The sequence below is a fragment of the Bubalus bubalis genome, chromosome 18 (assembly GCF_019923935.1).
Source record: "Bubalus bubalis isolate 160015118507 breed Murrah chromosome 18, NDDB_SH_1, whole genome shotgun sequence".
Taxonomy (NCBI): domain Eukaryota; kingdom Metazoa; phylum Chordata; class Mammalia; order Artiodactyla; family Bovidae; genus Bubalus; species Bubalus bubalis.
The window spans coordinates 2,564,248-2,586,456 of NC_059174.1; the positions used below are offsets into that span (position 1 = coordinate 2,564,248).

The window sequence follows — 22,209 nt, forward strand, 5'->3', positions numbered from 1 at the left end:
CCCCGGTCTCGGCCCCAGCCAAGCCTGGGTCACCTGGATGTCAGGGCCCCCGCGCACTAGCTGGGCTGCGAGGCGCCGGGACACCAGGTGGGCCTGCAGCTGGCTGTCTCCCCGCTTCTCCAGCCTCAACCCAGAGACTCAGACTTGATAGCAGGTCCTGGTACCGGTATCTTTCAGTAAATAAAGATGTTATTTCCCTCTACAGATAACAAAGTCCAAGCATCTGAACAAGATGGAGAATTCTGATCTCCTGTAGTCCGTGGTGCGACCTAAAAAGAAATCTCTGCGGCTGGAACTATAAATTAGTGCATTCTTTCCAGGATTCGGTTTGGCGAGATGAATTAAAATCCTTAAGAATGGTCATAAGCTTTTTGAAATCGTAGTTTCTTTCTAGGCTCTATGTTAAGGAAATAAAACTAACAAAAAGGATTTAATATGCACGGTTGATAGAAATGTCATTTATGACAGCAAGGAAAAAAAAAAAAAAGGCAACAAAAATTTAAAAGGATGTGTATCAGAATGCCAAGAGAGCAATTTACAGACAACTCATTTTCTTTAGGTTTCTGTAATTACACGTTTCCTCCCATAGGCATTTAGAACTTACGTGGTCACAAAGAAATAAAACTTTTTACAAAGCATGAAGAGAAAGAAAGCAAGCTTTATTAATTGCTTTATTCTTCTTAGATGATGGGACCTCACCTGATTCAAATAGAAACTGGATAATCATTTGGCAAGGTAAGAGATTCCCCCCTGCCAAATATTGTCTTAGACCCTGACACAGCTATGGGTTACAGCCCAGTTGATAAACTTCTGTATATCTCCCCACCCTTTTCCTGCAACTATATGTGTGGTTCATCTTCAGAAGCCACTAACATCTGATCTGTAAACAATCTGGTATTCACCAGAAGCAGTTGTAATTTTCCAGCCCATGATTTTCATGTGCCATGTGGATTCCACCAAAAACTCACATTTACTTGGGGTGGGGCCAGAAGGCTTTTGCCAAAGAGTTAACAAAAGCTCCAAGGTCTTTGGGCAGAGCCCTGGCAAAGCAAGGCTGCTGGTGAATAACCAGGAGAAGTGGGCACAACTTCTGCCTTCCCCATCCTCCCTTTTCCAAATACACTCCCCCTCTAAAGAGCCACATGGAACCTTCTAGTTTGAACATTTTAATTATAAATTTACAAAACATCATGGTTCTTTGTACATGTTTGGCATGAAGAATAATTTAATAAAATATGAAGCCATGTTGACATACATCTTCAGCTGTCTTTCTGTATTTCATTACCTTTTGATGATTCAAACCAGAAACTTTATTTAAATCTCAAGGAAGAAAACAAAAACCAAAAAACTCTAGGCATATAAACAGCTCAAAATATTAAAAGAAATGGCAGAGGGACCAGAGTTAGGATCTTTTTGTGCTTAAATACTTCAAAACAGCTTTGTTTGCAAAGTTCTTATTTTGGGCAGCCTGGAAGAAAAGGTGCTTTGGAAATAAAAACTCAGAGGTGTGTGTAGATGGGTGTGAAGTGCGGCTCTCAGAGGGCGTGTCCTTCCACTGCCAGTGAAAGCACGGGATCATAAAGCAGGTCCAGCGGTCCTTGGAGTGTGAATGGAAAATCCCTGTTCCACGTATGACAGAGGCCCATTCCGGGTCTCTTCAGCAGACGCTCAGTCACGAGGGTGATCCGGCTGAACTGCGTGTCATTCTGCTAACGGCCAGGCCCGGAATGGGCTGTGCGGCTGGCATCCTCTCTGGGCCATCCCTGCTCCTTGTGTGCCTCCCCAAAGTGGCCCACTGTGATGGGCACCCTGTTCCTGAGCCAGAGGAAACCCAAGTCGCGGGCTTCCCGCTAGCCCTCCAAGTAACCGCTGTGGTTGTCAGGCAGCAGGAGCCAATAGCAACAGCAGCTCCTCTGTCGCGTCCCTTTCAAGAGGGGGAGGGCTGTCGAGGAGTTGGAGTTGCAAGCGTGCAGCCTGCTGGGCGAGGGCCAGGGAGAAAGGACCTGTTGTTGCACGGCTTACTCCCCCACAGTCGCGGAGGGCCTGTGCCCGCAGCAGCCCTGCTGACCCGCGGCCTGCTATTCCAGGGCTCAGCCCGAGGCCAAACGCCGGCCCCGGCGGGCGGGATCAAGGGCTGCTCGGCGGGGCTGCCACAGACCCCCGTCTGTTCGATGCGGCAGGTGGACGCCGGGCCGCGTGTCCTCACGGCGCCCGCCTGCGCGCACACGTGCTCCGAGCGCTCCCCTCTCCCCCTCCAGACCGCTGGTTAAAGGCCTCTCAGTTCTAGAAACCAGTGCTGAGTGGAAATTTAGACGCCCAGGAGTGGAAAGTGCTGATGATTGCGTATCTATCCCCAGAGAGCCCTGCAAAGAGGAAAACCTGGTTTACAACAGGGGGAAGAAATACACGGCATGCTTCTCAGTTCAAGAGAGGAAAAGTCTTTGCTTCACCAGAGATGGGATTCTTTCCAAGCTGTCTGAACTGACTGTAGTTTCCTCCCGAGATCCAAGTCTGAGGCGAAAAACAAAAACAAAAGCAAATTATAGCCTTCAGGAACCCTCAGAAACATTTCTACAAACTAGTCCCTGATTATCTCTGCAGATGCTTCTAAGATATAGAATTTGTGTAGAGGAAAATTAGAAAGGATTGTTCTTTGTCTCTGATGGGAAAAGCACACACAGGGGCAAGTGTCCACGGACTCTTTTCAGAAATTTCGTAAGACGGCAGTTCTCAGAAGACAACATCGAGGTGGCCACGGTCTTGCTTAGAGTTTTCAGAAAGGGTCTTCTTATGATAAATGCTCCTTATACAGTTCTCCCTGGGGCATAGCTGTTACAGGGATTGTGGTCACCACCTGATTTTGGAACACAAATCTTTTGATTCTTTCAAACGCCCACAGGAAGATAAGTAGGATACTGACATACTGGATCCAGGCAAACTTTATCATTTCCCAGAATCCTGGTAGATAAGTACAAACAGTTAAGGAGTCACAGATGACATTTGCTACATACATGTTACACCAAAGGGTTAGTTTATACAGAAAATCACAAAAAATGTTTCAAATACCCTTAAGATAAAAGAGACAATCAAAGATTATTAAGATATAAATATGTATGATTCTGACCTAGAAGAATTGCTCAAAAGGACATATGAACAGGAAATGAATATTTTTTTCCCGTATGAACTGCAGACAGACAGAGTCATTTGTGGGGGACTACCACTGCAGCAATTTCCAGTCTGAGGCTTCCCACATCTGTTCCCTCTTGAGACATCTGAGGAATCCTTCTTTTCTTTTTTGAAACCCAGCTACTGTTGGCCCTTTAACAGAAAGGATATGAAATGACTTCCACGGGGTATCGGATGACTGCATTAACCACAAATGGTGCTTCTGCCGCCCTTCCCACCAGCCAGATGGGGCTGGGGTCAGTCAGGATGGTGGTTACTGCAACACAGTGAGGAGCTAATCCGTGAATGCTCTCTTTGGCAGTAAAATATTGAGGGCTGTAACATACTCTGACCTCTCAGGCCAACTCTGCACTTCAGAACACATTCCAAAAAAATAATTCAAAAGACAAATTCAATGTTCAAAGCTGCTCACATAGTATTTGTTAAAACACTTGTCAAAGGATGTTAAAAACTGTGTTCTACAAGTGTCTAAGCAAATGAATGGCTAAGCAAAGGAATACTATGCTACCTCTAAAAAGAAAACCAATGAAAACTTTCTAGCCGTGTGGGGGAAAGATTTATATTACAAAGTACAGAAGACAAAAAACTGTCTCTAAACTGTGACAGGAGCTGTATAAAAACTCTGCATATGGACAATGACTGGAAGGAATTAAGGAAGAAAAGCTGATTTGCAGATAAATGTTTTTAAGTCATGTTCTAAAATTCCTTGATTTTTGGAATAAAGCTGCTCATGTATTACATAAAACCAGAAAGAAATACTGGAATTGTGGTCCCCTGACTTACTAAATGTCTGTGTATCCTATCTATGATGTCTGGTTTCCAAGCAATGCTTTAGATTCCTTTAGAGGAAACCTCAGACCACCAAGCAGCCAGATATGCTGAGTCAAGCGCACACTCAGGGACGACCTGACGGTCTTGCCTCTTGGAAGCCCTGGGCACCCTCTGCCTTTCAGCCAGAATCCTGGGTGCTTTCTTCTTCTTCAGCTGCTGACATGCGGTGAGTCACTCAGGTTCCCTGTTTCCATCTGAACACTACGGAGAGCAACTTGTCTTGGGCTTTTCTTACAGGTGTGGTGTGGGAAGCAACTCACATATCTATACACATAAACCCACCAAATCAGTGGTGGGACAAATACGGCAGTGAATTGGCACCAACCTGCTGGACCAGAGGAGCAGTGCAGGGGATAAGTTAGGGTGTAGGTCTCTGGATCAGGAGGAAAAGAACAAATTCTGAGCAACCTGTTCACCTTCCATAGCTGAGCATTCACTGGTTTCGACATTTTCATATGACAAGGGCTCTAATTCTGTTTCTCTCCAATACTCTCATTAACCTGCAAAGTCCTTGAGAAGCAGATGGATGAGCTGTCCACACAACTCACCGTTCCTTTCCTGATAGGCAGCAACAATGCGGGTGAGGTCGTAGTCACTGGCAAACGGACTGGTCCCGTTGATGACAGACACCTGGACGCGCGGGAGGGCGTGGTGTGAGCACACAAGCGACATGCACTCTTGGTTTTTCTACCCTCTTCCCACCCAGGCTGATCTCAGAGACCACCCTCTTGCGCTTGGGGGCCTATTCCAGCATTGATAATATTTTCTTCAAAAATGAATGAGCTCTTTTGAAACAACTTAAGTCATTTACTTTCAGTCTTTCTTTCTGGAGGGAAGGAAACAAGGGGTCAATATCCATCTTTCACAGATTTTAAAGCTACTTATATAATTCCCCTCTCTATTCCAATGGGAGAAATGAGTCTTCTCATTTTTTCTAAGAGACTACATTTTCAACCCCTTTGTCTTTTTTCTTGCTTTTGTCTGGATGCTCCCTAATTGATCTCTTCGAAATGCAGAAATGGAAAGAGGATAAAGTGCTTACAGTAATAAGCACATAACCCTTTGAAGACGAGAAAGAGCTGTTCTCTAGCATCACATTCCTGACATAATCTAACATGGGCTTCCCTGGTAGCTCAGATGGTAAAGAATCCGCCTGCAATATGTGCAGAGCTGGGTTTGATCCCTGGGTTGGGAAGATCCTTTGGAGGAGGGCATTGCAACCCACTCCAGTATTCTTGCCTGGAGACTTCCCATGGACAGAGGAGCCTGGTGGGCTACAGTCCATGGGGTTGGAAAGAGTCGGACAAGACTGAGCGACTAAGCACAGCACAGCACATTAAATGTATATTTTATAGTCCCTCCTTAAAAAAAATAGTATGTTGATAATAGTTATGGTTATGGTAACCATGAATCCCAGTTTATCTGGGACAGTCCTGGTTATAATAAGTGGTAACATTTCCTATTAAGTTTCAAAAGTAGCCCAAATTATATGGGCCTCCTTGTGATAATATAAAGGTTTGCGATTAGTGATGGGATGCATGAGTCCTAGTCTCAGATAGACTGTTCATGGCTCTGTGGGCTTTGGGAAAATTAATCAATCCCTGTAGGCTCCAGTTTTCTCATGTGTGAAATGAGAGTTCATTCTCTCATCAATTCTGAGTGCTTACTATGGGCAGGCACTGTTTTAAGGGCTGGATCGAGAGAACACAGAAGACAGCAGGGCTTTCACCGCTGAAAGTGAAAGTCGTGTCCGACTCTTTGGACCCCATGGACTATACAGTCCATGGATTCTCCAGGCCAGAGTACTGGAGTGGGTAGCCGTTCCCTTCTCCAGGGGATCTTCCCAACCCAGGGATCGAACCCCGGTCTCCCGCAGCGCAGGCGGATTCTTTACAGCTGAGCCACAAGGGAAGCCCCTTTACCGCTGAGGGAGATGGCAAATGAACAAACTGGAAACCTCCTTTTCATATTTCAGGTGAAGGTAAGAAGAGTAAACCTGGGTGAGCGATGCTGGAGGGACAGGTGGATGTTTTTTAGAAGCGTGTCAAGCAAGGACTGTGCTCAGGAGCTTTGAACAGCGTCCAGACGGAGCAGTAGGGTAAGCGACGTGGATACTCGGTAGAGGAAGAGGTAAGTGCAAAGCCCCTGAGGCAGGAGCTGCTTCGTAGGTTTGAGGAGCAGCAAAATGGACCCCGGTGCTAGAAAGGAGCAAGGGGGACAGAGACAGGACAAGCAGCTGGAGAGCAGGGAACGGCACCAGAGGCGCCTCATGAGGCTGTGTGATGACTGGATGAGACGATGCAGTTAAACCTCTTACCTCGGGGCTGGCCTATGTTATAAGCTTAGCAAAGAAAGATCACGTGGAATACACTGTGTGTGTGTGCGTGCAAACCCCAAAACTACAAACAATTCAGTTCTTAGATAAAGACAAAGATTCTTCTCCCTCTTTTTTGAAGATGTAAACAGGGATATCTGTCTCCATATTTCGAAAGGATTCACGGAAAGAATTCCTCAGAGATCCTTTTCTGTGCCACTCACAGAGAAGTGCTATTTCCAATGTTACTTGCCCCCTCTTCAAGGCACTTGATAAACAATACAATACAGAAGCAAAAGAGACGGGCAGAGTGAAGCGTCCCTACGTTGTACCGGACGTCTAGGCCACCGTAGCTGAGGGGCTGCTTCTGCTGCAGCCTCAGGTCTCCGTTCACATATAACTGGGACCCCGGAACAGCGAAGGAGGATTGGAGAAATGCCATGCTCTGCATCACGAATGTCGACATCCTCTGAAATCATTACAAAGAGACACCATATCAATTTCAGTCAGATCCGAATGGTTCCGGGTTCTGAGCATCACCCATCTGTGGTTGAAGCCTAAGGCATCCCCCTAGTGCCGAGCTTAGCCATGCAGGAAGCGCTCTGCCCAGAACCCTTGGAGCTCTTAATAGCTCATGGAAATTAATGTGACCTCCAGGAAAAACATTCAAATTTAACTTTGGCAGCTAAATCCTAAATGACACTTCTGCAAAGAGTCTTCTGCAGTGTGAGTTTTCCCAGAAATCAGAAAGGGGGGCTCTGTTCTATTGAAAGACAAAAGGGAGGACTTCCTTGGTGGTGCAGTAGATAAGACTGCCTGCCAATACAGGGGACACAGGTTCGATCCCTGGTCCAGAAGATTCCACATGCTGCAGAGCAACTAAAGCCAGAGCTGTGCTCCAAATCAAGGAAGCCGCGAGGAAGAGTGGCCCCCGCTCACCACAGCTAAAGAAACCCCACACGCAGCAATGAAGACCCAGCACAGCCAAAACATAAATAAATAGTTTAAAAAAAAAAACTATGAAAAAAAGAAAGACAAAAAGGAGATAACTCACATGTAGTTGGTAGGAGAAAGTCAAGATGAGCTGCACACCTAGAACCTGCTCTGTGGACTGCAGGGGAAGCTCCAGTTTAAAATGCAACATGTCCATTTTCCCATCCTGGTTCCTGTCTTCTTCTCTAGCCTAGGAAATCCAAAAAAGGCTGATGACCCTGGTCCTTAATAAGTCCAGGAGGACTCCACGGCATGGAGTATGTTGGACATACACAGTGATTCTGCCACACACAGGCATTGTATCTCTCACCGAAAGAAAAAAGAGAACATTAGATAGTTATAGGTGGATCAATACTGGGGAAAGAGACATGGCCCCTGAAGTGCACACTTGTACTTCTAAACACTCTAGGGCCAAACTGGCTGGGACCTGGAAGCGGCAATAAAAGCAATGTAACATCTGGCTGTATTATTCTTTTTCAGTTGTCTCATTTGACCTTTTTTGTTTTGTTGCTGGTGTTTTCTTTCCTTTTAAGAAACATGCCTGAATTTATAGGGAAGGTTTAAATAGCACCTAAGAACAGGTTTGGAAAAAATCCCAGTCATTCTGCATCTCCCAAACAGACTTGCAGAAAAACACCAGGCTGTTTATATGTTCCTTAACCACGATGTCTTTGCTTCAGATTCTCAACGTTGGATTGATGTCAGGGCTTTAAAATATGGTGTATCTTTTAGTACCAATCAGTACAATGAAAAAGAAAGCTAAGTAAAATCACTAAGGCAGTAAGACTCCATGCTGCTGCTGCTGCTAAGTCGCTTCAGTCGTGTCTGACTCTGTGCGACCCCATAGACGGCAGCCCACCAGGCTCCCCCGTCCCTGGGATTCTCCAGGCAAGAGCACTGGAGTGGGTTGCCATTTCCTTCTCCAATGCATGAAAGTGAAAAGTGAAAGTGAAGTCGCACAGTCATGTCGACTCTTCGCGACCCCATGGACTGCAGCCTACCAGGCTCCTCCATCCATGGGATTTTCCAGGCAAGAGTACTGGAGTGGGGTGCCATCTCCTTCTCCGAAGACTCCATAGATGCTTTATAAATTAGTGACATGAAAGCAGTTGAGAACAGAGATCCAAGGAGGGAGAAAGACAGATTACAGCTCATAAAAACCGCCAGAATCCAGTCTTGCCTCACAGTGACCCTAAGAGGACGAGCAGGAGAGACGGTCACTGAGATGTGATCACTGGGGACATGATTCCGTGGCGCAACTCTGGACCTCGCTGTTACAACTGATCCCTTCTGTAGGCTCCCAGAAGGACTCCTCGATGTTGTATCAGCATATTCCTCCCTGATTCCCCATCTACTGAGTCATGTGGTTCTCCTCCATACCTTTATGTGGGGGAAGAGATTATTTGTTCTTTTTCAGGATAATAAGGTCGCTTGAGATGGAGTTATCTCAGTTTTCAGAACCTTTCAATCATTTCTTTCCTTCTAGACAATAATGTCCTTATCCTGGGCCTTGCTATAGAGAAGTCTACCCTCTCTCTTCTGTTGGATACTATTTTCTCTGTCTCGTTCCGTCGGCTTTGCAGGTGCAGCACAGGGATATCTGTTACCAGGGCTGATGATCAGGTTACCGAGGCAATTATGTATCAGCAATTATGAGTAGGATGGAAAAGAGGCTGCCTTGTCTTCCTGAGCATTTTTTTTTTCAGCTGATATCTGGGAAGACTTGGAAGACAAAGTCAGGTTACCTCTCTGTGGTAGATCCATAGCTTTTCTGGATCTTGAGGGTCATAAAGGAAGACAAAGATCAACAGCTTTCGAGAGAGGAAGGACAGTGGTCAGGAGGGAAACGCCAGAAGAATCTGGACTCTCAGAGTCCCAGAAGGAGAGACACATTTCATTTGATCTTTACAATCAGTCAAAGGTAAGCAGAGCAACTACTATTCCCATTGCATATATGAGAAAATCAAGTCTCAGGGAGATTAAAGGATTTATGGAGTACAGCTAGTATTGGTAAAGACAGGATATGAAGCCACATATCTGACTTCAAATCTGGTCCTGTTTCCAGGGCTAAATGTCCAGACTTAAACTCAAGGAGCAGATGTTGGTTACGAAAGATCTTTTTGCAAAACAACCAGCATGCTTTTACTCCAGGTTCACAGAGGGCAGAGATCTGGTACAGCACCATAATTGGTGTCTGCTTGTTAAATCTGCTCTAACCTGTCAAATATTTCCTGAGGGCCTACTATGTCCCAGAGGTGCCAGGCATTGCCTCAGGTTCTGGGAACAGAGTGGCAAACAAAATGGACAAAGTCCCCACCACAGTGGAGCTTCCATTCCCAGCCAGGGAGGCAGAGTAAGTCAGTAAACAATGTGCTGACGTCAGGCAGTGCTAAATGCCACAGGGAAACGTGAAGCAAGCTAAAATCAGAGAATGGTCAGGGTGGAATTTAACAGAAATTTATATAGAAGGTATTCAGGAATACCTGACTGTCCGAGAAGTCAGATGAAGTGAGGTGATGAGGTACAGAAACATCTCGAGGAAGACTAACCCAGGCTAACAAAATGCACGTGCTCTGGCTGAAAGTGGGTCAGCGTTTACGAGGCTGAGATGAGGCCAGTGGAGCTGAGCAGAGTTCATGAGCTGGAGACAGTGAAAGACGAGGCTGATACAGGGCCATGGCGATGAGTGAGCGTGCAAATGATGCCTCTCCCACAGAGCTGCATGCGTGCCAAGGTGCTTCAGTCATGTAAAACTCTTCAACCCCATGGACTGTAGTCCGCCAGGCTCCTTTGTCCATGGGATTCTCAGCCAAGAATACTGGAGTGGATTGCCATGCCCTCCTCACAGAGGACCTGTCACCAAGTAAGACTCCCACTCCCCTGAGGCTGGTAAGGTGGGTTACATTGCTGTGCTATCACCTGGACCACGGATGGGATCAGTCATTTAATTCCACCTACTTTTTAAAAAAATTGTATTTATTTATTTAGCTGTGCTGGGCCTTCGTTGCTTTGCGAGCTTTCCTCTAGCTTCAGTGAGTGGGGGCTACTCTAGTTGCAGAGCGTGGGCTTCTCCTTGCAGTGGCTTCTCTTGTTGCACAGCACAGGCTCTAGAGCATTCGGGCTTCAGCGTTGTGGTTCCCAGGCTCTAGAGCACAGACTGATATTTGTGGAGCCCGGGCTTAGCTGCCCTGCAGCATGTGGGATCTTCCCAGACCAGGGATTGAACCTGTGTCTCCTGCATCGGCAGGTGGATTCTTTACTACTGAGCCATGAGGGAAATCCTAATTCCATTTACTTTAAATGAAGCTTAATACAAAATCCAACGGCTACAAAGGTAGGTATTCAAACAGCTAATACTTGTTTAACACACGTTCAAGATTAGTAACTAAAATCCAATGGATGTGTCTGGCTAAGAGAATTCACCATCCCCCTGTTTCTATAAGGTATATGTGAACTTGGGGCAATCTTTATATCCACAGATTGTCCTGTCTCATTCCTCTGCATATCCAAGAAGTTTTATTACTAATAATAACTAGCAATAATTAGAGAGGTAGGTACTATCATACTCTTTCTATAACTACACTGAGGTCCAAACAAGGTATGGAACCCAATGACGCAACTGGGGTTGGGACTTATGTTTGCTGACTCCTGATTCTATAACAGCCAATAAGAACGCTAATTTCAAAGATTTCTGGGGTTAAAACAGGTTAATCCTCTACAGATATCTGTGAAACCAATACTAACATACTAGATAGGATAAATACAGGCAGGCACTGCTGGATCTAGTCAATGCCAATCAGTCCAAATGTATCGATCAGGGTCCAAACAGAAAGAAAAAAACAAAATCAAGCTATTTTTAACAGGGGAATTTAGTATTTGATAACATAGGCATTAGTGGGAGAAAAAAGGCAAAAAAAGGGACACTTTTTGCAGGATGACTGCCTAGGGCTGGAGAAGAAAAGGAAGAGGCTGGGACGCCTCAAGGAGCTGGGATGCCTCAAGACCTCAAAAAGGGAGGGCTGATGCCTTTGGAGCTTGGAGGGAGAACCCATGGAGCCAGTCAGTAAGGCTGGAGGAAGGATGTACGCCTGCTGTTTGCTTCAAGCCTATGATGGTTCTTCACCCTGGTTGCAATTTCTGGTTTTCTGCCACTCCCAGAACAAAGCTTACCATGCCTCCTACTGGCAGAACCTAACAGGCAGCCATTTGTCAGAGGAGAATGTGGGTTTCGGTATCTCAACATGAGTGCCACAAAGGAGAGGGGTGGGTTGGGAGCTGAGACAAGACCGCATAGCCAGCAAAGCATCTGAGTGTAAGCGCAGCTGTAAATCTACGAGTGCCATTGTTTTCAGAGCGCCCTGACTTGGAACATTTTTTCCTCATCAGGGATTCTACACTGTTTGATAGTTTGTTGGAATTTTATTTGGCTCCTGCTTATTTTCATACCTTTTGTTCTTTTTTTAAAAAAATTATTTACTTACTTTTGGGTTGCTCTGGGTTTTGCTAGGCACAAGCTTTCTCTAGTTGCAGCGAGCAGGGGCTACTCTCTAGTTGCAGTGCACGAGCTTCTCATTGTGGTGGTTTCTCTCATTGCAGAGCAAGGGCTCCAGATGTAAGGGCTCCAGTCGTTGCAGTACAAGAGCTTAGTTGCCCCACAGCACATGGGATCCTCCCAGACCAGGGATCGAATCCATGTCTCCTGCATTGGCAGGCGGACCTTCAACCACTGGACCACCAGGGAAGTCCCATACCTTTTATTCTTTGGAGTCATATTCTTTTCTTTAGTTTCCTAGTTTATACCTGTGTCCACTTTACCATATACTTGTCATCATTGGGGTGTCCCACTTTTTCTTTTTATACTGAAAATGCTCTTTGACACCAGTCTTTGGCTCTCCAGCAAAGTGGGAACCGCTACTCCATGTCTCCTAGACTTCTAAAATCCTTGCTACCTATACTTCAATGAATCTAAGGGTATGGAGAAGGGCATGTCAACCCACTCCAGTATTCTTGCCTGGAGAATCAATCCCAGGGACAGAGGAGCCTGAGAGGCTTCAGTCCACAGGGTCACAAAGAGTCAAGACACGATTGGAGCAACTTCGCTCAAGAAAGCAAAAATACTTCCTAGTTAAACTACTGTGAGACATAGTGCTTTCTAATCACTCAGGGAATTCATTTTATACTCATTGGAAGAGCTTTTAGATCTAGGCATATTAATATATCATATTTATGTACATAGAAAAATATATGTAAAATAAACTGATCCAGGGATTCTTAAAACTTCTCTACATTTTGATTCTTTCGAATCATTTTTTGACTCAGTATTATCCATACTTCTCTAAGCAGTTTTGTCCTTTGTACCATGCAGCACACTGGTGTTAGACCATCTACAAAAACATTCACAAAGGGAAATAAAATCCACTGGTCTGAGTTCTAAAGCAGGCTTTCCAATTATGTGGAACTGTCCTACTTTAAAGGGCCTCTTGAACTTTCCCTTACTTGCCTCTCATTTGGTTCTTAGGGTTAAATGTTTTATTATTGTTTCTTTTTTAGAACACTTCTTCTGTTATTTGTTTTTGGCTGCACCATGTCTTAGTCATGGTATGCAGGGTCTTCAGTTGCAGCACAAGGGCTCAGTACTTGTGGCTCGGGGGCTCAGTTGCTGTCCCCTACGTGCAGGATCTTAGTTTCCCGACCACAGATCCAACTCTCATCCCTGCACTGAGAGGGGGATTCTTAACCACTGGACCGCCAGGGAAGTCCCTCCGGGGCTTTCTTTCAAGTTGCTCATGTCCCTTCTACCAGTTTTGGTGCTGGCACATCTGATGTTTGCGCAAGCGCAGGCAAAGAAGCCCAGACAAGCCTGTCTTCAGCTGACAAGCCGGTCAATAGCTACTGTACGATGCCACTGTCAGGCAGACACACTCTGATTTCAGAGACGTGCAAAAACATGTCTGACACCCAGTCCTCTCCGCTCATCTCCCTGCACCCTCCTACAGCCTTCAGCCCCACATTCTCAGGGTCACAGATGCTTAAAGAACCAAGTCAGGCCCGTTGAGGGAAACAGGTCATTCTGTGCTTTTTTTCTTCTCTCAAGCGTGAAAAGCATTAAGATGCTGTCCAAGGTGAACTGACCAAAACAGAAGCAAAGCAAGGTGAACTGACCATTCGTGACTTCCAAGGCATTTTCCCAAGTTATCAATTGCAAAGCCACCTTCAAGCATTTGGTCAAAACTTTGATCTAAAACCACTGCTTCTTACACTTTTTGGCACTTTCTTGGACAGGCTGTAGTCAGTCTACCTTTATCTTCAGAGTCAGAAAAGCATTTTGCTGCACTAAGGGTGAAGAGTCCAAGATATGGAACAAGAGTCCAAGATAGGGAACAAGATATGAAATATGAGCTGTAGTCCTGACTGCTCACTTGAGAGCCAGAAATTATGTCAATTCTCTGAGTCTCATTCTTCTCATCTGTAAAACAGGGGTATAGCCTCTACCTCAAAAGGTGCCTGTGAGCTTCAGAGATAATGTAATATGTAAAAAAAAATTAATGGCTAACACTTTACTAAGTACTTGTTAAAGGCCAAGTACTACGTAGACAAATTTAAATGTGTTACCTAATGATAAAATGCTTAGCTTATGCCAGAGGCACAGTAAACGTATATCAATTTTTATTGCTATGGTTTGTAAGCACATTACCAGGGTTTTGCCTACCCACTTTAAAAAAAACTGAGACATAATTCATATATCATAAAATTCACCCTTTTCCTATCAATACAATTCAGTAGATTTTAGTATATTCACAAAGTTGGGTGACTTATCACCACTAACTCCAATTTCAAAACCTTCTATCAGCCCAAAAAGTAGTCACATACTCATTAGCAGTCACTTTCTCTGTCTCTCCTCTGTGCCAATTAATTCCCCATGTTCCCGAATCCTTAAGCTACCTCTGTCTCTACAGATTTGTCTATTCTGGACACTTCATCGAAATGGAATCCTACAATACGTACTGTCTTGTGGCTGGATTCTTTCCCTGAGTAAAGAAAGTTCACCCATATTGTAGCCTGTATCATGACTCCATTCCGTTTTGTGGTTGAGGGATCTATTGTATGGCTATAACACATTTTGTTGTCCACTCACTCACTGATGGGTATGTGAGTTGTTTCCACTTTAAAAAAAAAAAAATGTTATTATCAATGAGGCTACTATGAATATTTGTGCACAAGTTTCTGTGTAGACTGTCCTCAGTTCTGAGGTACACAACTTCCTAGGGATGCTGGGACACATGGTAACTATGTTTAACTTTGTGAGGAACTGCAAACTATTTTCCTAAGTAACTGCCACTTTATATACTTATCTGCTTTTAAATGCTTTTTTACTGCTTTTTGGTTTGCTTTTGTTTAACAAGGCACTTTCTAAATTTTTCCTTTATAAATTGTCACTTTATCAGTAATTTAAAAATCTTCAATATATATTACATTTCCATGGAACAAAAGGCCATTTAGTGAAAAGATTTCTCTCCCACTGAATCTAAGTTCCTCCCCCAGAGCAATCAATGTTGTCAGCTTCTTTTGAATTCTTCCAGAGATAGCAGAAGCAGGCATGTATGAATATGTAAATATACACATTCATATATATATTTTCTATTTTTATACAAATGGAAGCATATTATATACAATTTTTGTTTTTGATACTAACAAATTTCTTTTGGAGTAATTCTGTATCAGTATATATAAATCCAGGCTTCCCTGGTAGCTCAGCTGGTAAAGAATCTGCCTGCAATGCACGAGACCCCAGTTTGATTCCTGGGTTAGGAAGTTCCCCTGGAGAAGGGATAGGCTACCCACTCCAGCATTCTTGGGCTTCCCTGGTGGCTTGGATTGTATAGAATCTGCCTGCAATTTGGGAGACTTGGGTTCAATCTCTGGGTTGGGAAGATCCCCTGGATTTGGGCACGGCAACCCACTCTAGTACTCTTGCCTGGAGAATCTCCATGGACAGAGGAGCTTGGTGGGCTACAGTCCATGGGGTAGCAAAGAGTCGGACATGACTGAGCAACTAAGCACCCTGTATATATAAATCTAACTTTATTCAAAAAGAAAGCTATCTGTTCCACTAGGTAGATGTAACACAATTTTTAAAATGAGTCTTCTATTACTATATAAGTTGCTTGCCATCTTTTGATATTACAGACAATGCTGCAACGAGCACCTTTTTTCAAATGTCATTTCATATGTGTGCACAAACCTTAAGATACCTTACTAGAAGTAAAAATGGGCACATGAATTGGTGATTTTGACAAATATGGACAATCAGTTTCTCCAAGATGCTCTACAATCTACACTCCCACCAGTGATATACAGGAGTGCTTGCATGCAGCTTGCCCATGGTGCTAGGAAACCTTAATTTTTGCCTATTTGATAGATTAAAAAAAAGATATCTCAACTATCCTTAATTTGCATCTCCCTAATTATGAGTGTGATTTCATATGTTTAAGAGTTGTGTGTGGAGAAATGGAATATTGCTTGCTATATCAGTAAACACAGGATCTCACAGTCCTGAGCTATTACAGCCACCATGGAAGGTGAGCCCTGAGGAAACTCGGGATGTGAAAACACAGAATACTGGCCCCAGATAAGTGAGGTACATATCCAAGGACTGATTCCACTGAGCCCTAATTCTTGCATTTCCCCATACATAGCAAGGCCTTAAATTCTTAACTTGAGATCTAGTTCTCCTTTATTCAAGATCTTCCCTGGTGGCTCAGAAGGTAAAGCATCTGCCTGCAATGGAGGTTCGATCCCTGAGTTGGGAAGATCCCTTGGAGAAGGCGGTGGCAACTCACTCTAGTACTCTTGCCTGGAAAATTCCATGGACTGAGTCAGTCCATGCGGTTGAAAAGAGTCGGACAAGACTGAGCAACTTCACTTTCTTTCTCTTTGTTTCTACTACTTGCCCTTTGTTGCAAATTATCCTAAATATCCTAGCTCCTCCCTCACCTCCTCTGAGCAGTTTCCTCAGGGTTACTTGAGATGCAGCCTCCCGGGCTTGAAGTCCTCAGTATACCTGTTGTAAATTATAACTGTCAACTTTTAGGTTGTGTATAAGATTTTTTTATCCAGTGGCATGTTTCATCTTCTATGAACTGTCCATATTCTTTACCCATTTTCAAAACCAGGCAGTTGGTCAGAGTTAAAAAGCTGGCTTAAAACTCAACATTCAAAAAACAAAGGTCATGGCATCTGGTCCCATCACTTCATGGCAAATAGATGGGGAAACAATGGAAACAGTGGCACACTTTATTTTCTTGGGCTCCAAAATCATCTCAGATGGAGACTGCAGCCATGAAATTAAAAGATGCTTGCCCCTTGGAAGAAAAGCTATGACCAACCTAGACAGCATATTAAAAAGCAGAGACATTACTTTGCCAACAAGGTCTGTCTAGTCAAAACTATGGTTTTTCCAGTAGTCATGTATGGATGTGAGAGTTGGACTATAAAGAAAGCTGGGTGCTTAAGAATTGATGTTTTTGAACTGTGGTGTTGGAGGAAACTCTTGAGAGTCCCTTGGACTGCAAGAAGATCAAACCAGTCAATCCTAAAGGAAATCAGTCCTGAATATTCATTGGAAGGAATGATGCTTAAGCTGATGCTCCAATACTTTGGCCACCTGATGCGAAGAGCTGACTCCCTGGAAAAGATTCTGATGCTGGGAAAGATTGAAGGCAAGAGGAGAAGGAGATGACAGAGGATAAGATGGTTGGATGGCATCATTGACTCTATGGACATGAGTCTGAGCAAGCTCTGGGAGCTGGTGATGGACAGGGAAGCCTGGCATGCTGGAGTCCATAGGGCTGAAAAGGGTCAGATACGACTGAGCAACTGAATTGAACTGAGGCACTTTATGTTAGGAAAATTAGCCCTTTACAAGTGAAACAAATAGTAAAACTTTTTTCCCTAGTTGTCATTTGTGTTTTGACTTTGCTTTTGGTTTTCACCAGGCCAACAGGTTTTAAAATTATTTTTTATATACTTGCATTTATCAAAAAAGTTTCTTTTATGCCTTCTAGATTTTATGTCATACTCAGAAATCTAAAAGTTTTCACTCGTTTGTTTCAGTAGTTTTGTGATTTCATATTTTAAATTTAATTTTGGTCTGGACTTTAATTCTGCTATACAGTCTCTGAGGACTAGCTTCATCTTTACACACTGATTTAAAATGCCACCTTAGGGGACTTCCCTGGTGGTCCCAGTGGCTAAGACTCCAGGCTTCCAATGCAGAGGCGCCTGGGTTCAATCCCTGGTCATGGAAACAGATCCCACATGCTACAACTAAGGCCTGGCACTACCAAATAAATAAATAAATAAATATATATATATATATATAAATGCCACCTTAGTCATATTTGGGTTCATTTCCGTATTTTATACAAGTCTACAAACCACACTACTTTATTTATTAGACCTTTAAGGTGTAGTTTAATATCTGGTAGACTTGTGTTATTCTTTTTCTCCTAGAATTTTTACTTACTTTTTTTCCTGTACTTCCTTTATATCTTCTAACTCATTTACTTGTATCTCATGATTTCAAACTATTTTCAAACCAAGAGGTCAATCATGAAGGAAGCAAATAATTTACTGTGAAAGATTGCAAATTACAAGGTCATAATTTACTTACAGATACAGGCTTGGAATGGACAGGGGAAAAGACTAAGATAAAGGAACTTTGGCTTTATGTTTTATGGTGCAAAATTACTCAGTACTAAAGAGTATTGATAGCTCTGGGTACCATAAAAATAAGTAGTAGTCTTGGCTTCATAAAATTGCAACACACACACACCAGAAGTAGGGGCCTGGTGGGCAGTGCTCTCAAGGGAGTGGCTTCTGGTCACAGAGATAAGAGCTAACTAGTAATCCAACTGGGGAGCCAAACCAGTTTATGGTGGACAAACAAGTGAAAAGAATACATAAATGAAACCTAATGCTGTATCCCTTTTTTCATGACTATTTTAAGTTTTCATGATTATTTCTTAAACTCAAGTACCCAGAAGAATATGATAAATAGGAATACACAAATGTAAAGAAAAAAAATTTCTACCCAAAGTTTAAAAGACAGGGAAAGCTACCCTAGAGTAAAACTAACACGTTAATTTTTTCTGTGTTTACAATACAAACAAAAACAACCTTTGCTTCTACTGTTGGAAAAGAAACCGTGGGTTTACAGGGAAAAGGAAGCATACCTTGATGCTGGTCTCACATCAACAGTCACCTTCCCCAGAGGCATTAGAACCTCAAATGAGAATGGGCAATGTGTGAAGATTATGGAGGAGCTGCTGAAAGAAATTTGTCTGTATTCCAGTTCTATTTTTTAAATAAATTTAAAGGACCTGATCTTTTACAGGATCAAAATGTTCAACAATGTTTGTTAAAAAACCCAGGAGGCTTCCACCCACACAGCAAATAAATTCACCCCATTTATCTTATTATTTAGAAATGTACCTTCATGTCTTTAAATAACATTCATATTGGCACTTCTCAATTTCTGTTTCAGGCATCCTCTATTGTCTTCCCACAGAGAGGGATGATTTAATTTTCTTTGCCTCTTCCTAGCCCACACCCCCAGAAGAGTTAAACTCTTCTTTTGGTTAGTCAACATTTAGTGTTCACCTAATTATGATTATGTAAATCCTATTCATATTAAAACCCAGAGACATTACTTTGCCAACAAAGGTCTATCTAGTCAAGGCTATGGTTTTTCCAGTAGTCATGTATGGATGTGAGAGTTGGACTATAAAGAAAGCTGAGTGCTGAAGAATTGATGCTTTTGAACTGTGGTGTTGGAGAAGACTCTTGAGAGTCCCCTGGACTGCAAGGAGATCCAACCAGTCCATCCTAAAGGAGATCAGTCCTGGGTGTTCACTGGAAGGACTGATGTTGAAGCTGAAACTCCAATACTTTGGCCACCTGATGCAAAGAACTGACTCATTGGAAAAGACCCCGATGCTGGGAAAGATTGAGGGCAGGTGAGAAGGGGATGACAGAGGATAAGATGGTTGGATGGCATCACCGACTCAATGGACATGAGTTTGGGTAAACTCCGGGAGTTGATGATGGACAGGGAGGCCTGGCGTGCTGCAGTTCATGGGGTCGCAAAGAGGAGGACACAACTGAGCAACTGAACTGAAATCCTATTCATAACTCTGATTATTTTTCCTTTCTATTTTTCTGGAGTTAATAATTATTTTATTTGTTTGCTTAGCTTTCTATGTATTTTTGCAATTTCAACAAACAGCTTCTCTTCCAGTTCCTCACAATTTGATGTTTAAAGGTGTATGATTTAGTCAAAATCTTGTTCACTGCAATATTCTAATAGTGAAAAAGTAAAAACAAAAAAATCCACCAACAGGAAACTGGTAAATCCATTACAGCTTTCCATATCATGAAATATTTGGTTGTTTAGTCACTAAGTTGTGTCTGGTTCTTCTGTAATCGCATGTACTATATAGCCCACCAGGCTTCTCTGTCTATGGGATTTCCCAGAGAAGAACACTGGAGTGGGTTGCTATTTCCTTCTCCAGGGGATCTTCCTGACCCCTGGAACAAACCCATGCCTCCTGCATTGGCAGGCGGACTTTTTACCACTGATCCATCAGGGAAGTCCCTAGCAGACCTTAAAATGAAGGTTAATTAACAAGTCTAGATACATGTACCAAACTGAGCCTTTAATTTCATGTCCTTATATGTACCTGTAACTCTATTTTCAACGAGCAGGCATTTTTATAATTATAAAAAAATTAAAGTAATCATAAAAAGTAATCATAACCATATTTTATTGGTGGTTATTCATTTATGGCAAGTCACAGTTAAATTTTTTTCCCCATTTTATTCAGTTACTGGGAAAAAAGTCTGAATTTTTTTTTTTTCAGCTACACAAATTTGAATGTAGGCCAATCATCTCAGATATCTAAAGAGATTCAACTTTGTAAGAAGGAAATCCAGAATTTTCCTACTTCCAAAGGAAAATGCTTTCAGAAAGTGAGTTTAAAGGGGTGACTGTAAAGGAAGCACTCACTTAACTTGAACCAGATACTACATGACGGACAGTAAAATGCTTCATTTAGTCCCAGGCAGCAGCAGGACTGAGCGGCACCTAAGGAGGTGAGCCCAGGGAGGCGGGCCTGGCCAGGACGTTGTGGAGGTCGGTTAACCAATCAGCCCGTTGGCTTCCACTTGTCAGTCCTCCTAAAACTGCCTGCCTTTTCCTTGTGGACAGTGGGCGCACGCACAACTGAGAGGCACAACGGGGTGATTAACTAGAACAGAGGATGAGATGGTTGGATGGCGTCACTGACTTAATGCACATGAGTTTGAGCAAACTCAGGGAGATGGTGAAGGACAGGGAAGCCTTGCGTGCTGCAGTTTACGGACTCGCAGAGTGGGTCTTCCCTCATAGCTCAGTTGGTAAAGAATCTGCCTGCAATGCCGGAGACCTGGGTTTGATTCCTGGGTCGGGAAGATCCCCTGGAGGAGGGCATGGCAACCCCCTCCAGTATTCTTGCCTGGAGAATCCCATGGACAGAGGAGCCTGGTTGGCCACAGTCCATGGGGTCGCAAGGGTCAGACACGACTTAGCGACTAAACCACCATCACCACCACCATAGAGTCGGACACGACTTAGGGAATGAAGAACAACGCAACTCACACAGCAAACTCTGCGACCACCATTCCCTCAGGAAGGGCCAGGCCCACGGAAATGCCAGGGGCTGGAGACTCTGCAGAGAACAGAGACGCTGACAGCAGCTGCCAGCTTAACCGGGGTGGGGGACGGCTTGGAGAAGCCGAATGTACCAACAAACAGGCCCCCAGGAAAGGAAACAGAAGCTCGGGTCTGGGGTTCGTGACTCCTTCAGCCGCACACCGGGCCCCCCGATTCAGGCGCAGGAGCCTCCAGCCCGCCCGCGCCCTCCGCCCATCCCCTCCGCAGCCCCGTCTGCGCGGCCGGGCCCAGGCGGGAAGCACTCACCGAGACAAGCGGGACGCGCAGATGACCCTCCTGCAGCCGGTTGAAGGCGGGGAACGTGCTCCAGGCGAGGAACCCGCCCGGCTCGGATCCTAGTAAGGCCACGAGCAGCACCTGGTGCTGGAAGCGCACGGTTGGCTGCTCCTCGTAACTGCTCCGTTTCAACCAAAACCCTGAGGTAACGAGAGTGCGGGGCGCAGAGACCGGGGTCAGGGAGGCGGCGCGGAAGCCACGTAGCGCTGCGGGGCGCGCACCGGCCCGGGCGGGGGGCTGACTCACCGTGGCTCCGGAAGGCCACCAGAAGTGGCGGAATGTACGTGAGCGCGGTGGCCAGCAGCAGGAAAAGCGCCGCCTTGGAGCAGAGCCCCGCACGGTAGCCCCGCTCCACCGGGTGCGCGAAGAGCTCATAGAGCGCCATGAGCGGCGCGCGGGGTCGTGGCCCCTCGGCGGTTCCGGAGCCTTGTCCTAGTATGGCTTCTCCTGGTTGCCATAGCCGTGGTCTCCATGGCAACCGACGGCCCAGGGAGAGCGACCAATAGCAAGCAGGCAGGCTTCCGTGGGGGCGGGGCCAACGGGGCGGGGCCCGCAAGTACACTGTGGTCGCGCTTTACTTGCGCGTTCCCAAAGGGCGTTTTCGTGCGTCAAAATCGTGGCCGTTAACATTTTTGTAAAATAAGGTTTTTTTCATAAATGTTGACTATTTATTAATAGTCACATCTATTAATCCCCAGTGTGGTTCATTGTACACTTAAGTCTAATCAATCACAGCACACCGTACGTTGGAGGCAAACAGAAAACAAATGTGGCCGTGGTCCTAGACACTTGGTCCCGGGTTAACACCAAACCTTGTCCCTTTGTTTCCAAATTTTCT

The 22,209-nt window shown here is 44.5% G+C and overlaps 1 protein-coding gene across 3 annotated transcripts; it reads right to left on the minus strand.

The window, feature by feature from the left end:
• Positions 1-1,150: 1,150 nt before the first annotated feature.
• On the minus strand, positions 1,151-21,853 carry TMEM231 (transmembrane protein 231). Of its 3 annotated transcripts, none has more exons than XM_006063350.4 (7): positions 21,618-21,851; positions 21,342-21,511; positions 7,386-7,514; positions 6,657-6,800; positions 4,566-4,647; positions 3,337-3,442; positions 1,151-2,969 (listed from the first exon to the last, which is right to left on the minus strand). In XM_006063350.4, exons 1-7 carry the CDS (start codon positions 21,754-21,756, stop codon positions 2,789-2,791), a joined length of 951 nt encoding a protein of 316 aa, XP_006063412.1. In that variant the 5' UTR covers positions 21,757-21,851; the 3' UTR covers positions 1,151-2,788. The 3 variants fall into 3 exon arrangements, 2 of the variants coding, with proteins under 2 accessions (XP_006063412.1, XP_025124200.1); XR_003104437.3 differs by having other exon boundaries at positions 2,834-2,969; positions 3,337-3,537; positions 6,664-6,800; positions 21,618-21,853; XM_025268415.3 differs by lacking the exons at positions 1,151-2,969; positions 3,337-3,442 and adding an exon at positions 2,993-3,318.
• Positions 21,854-22,209: the final 356 nt, after the last annotated feature.

Excerpts from the sequence above, each read along its gene's own strand:
- TMEM231 (XM_006063350.4), bottom strand. The coding sequence starts at position 21,756 with ATGGCGCTCTATGAGCTCTTCGCGCACCCGGTGGAGCGGGGCTACCGT. Across the intron at positions 6,801-7,385 it reads CTTTCTCCTACCAACTACAT|AGGATGTCGACATTCGTGAT; the intron begins GTGAGTTATCTC and ends TAATGATTTCAG. Across the intron at positions 4,648-6,656 it reads GCCTAGACGTCCGGTACAAC|GTGTCTGTCATCAACGGGAC; the intron begins GTAGGGACGCTT and ends CCGCGCGTCCAG.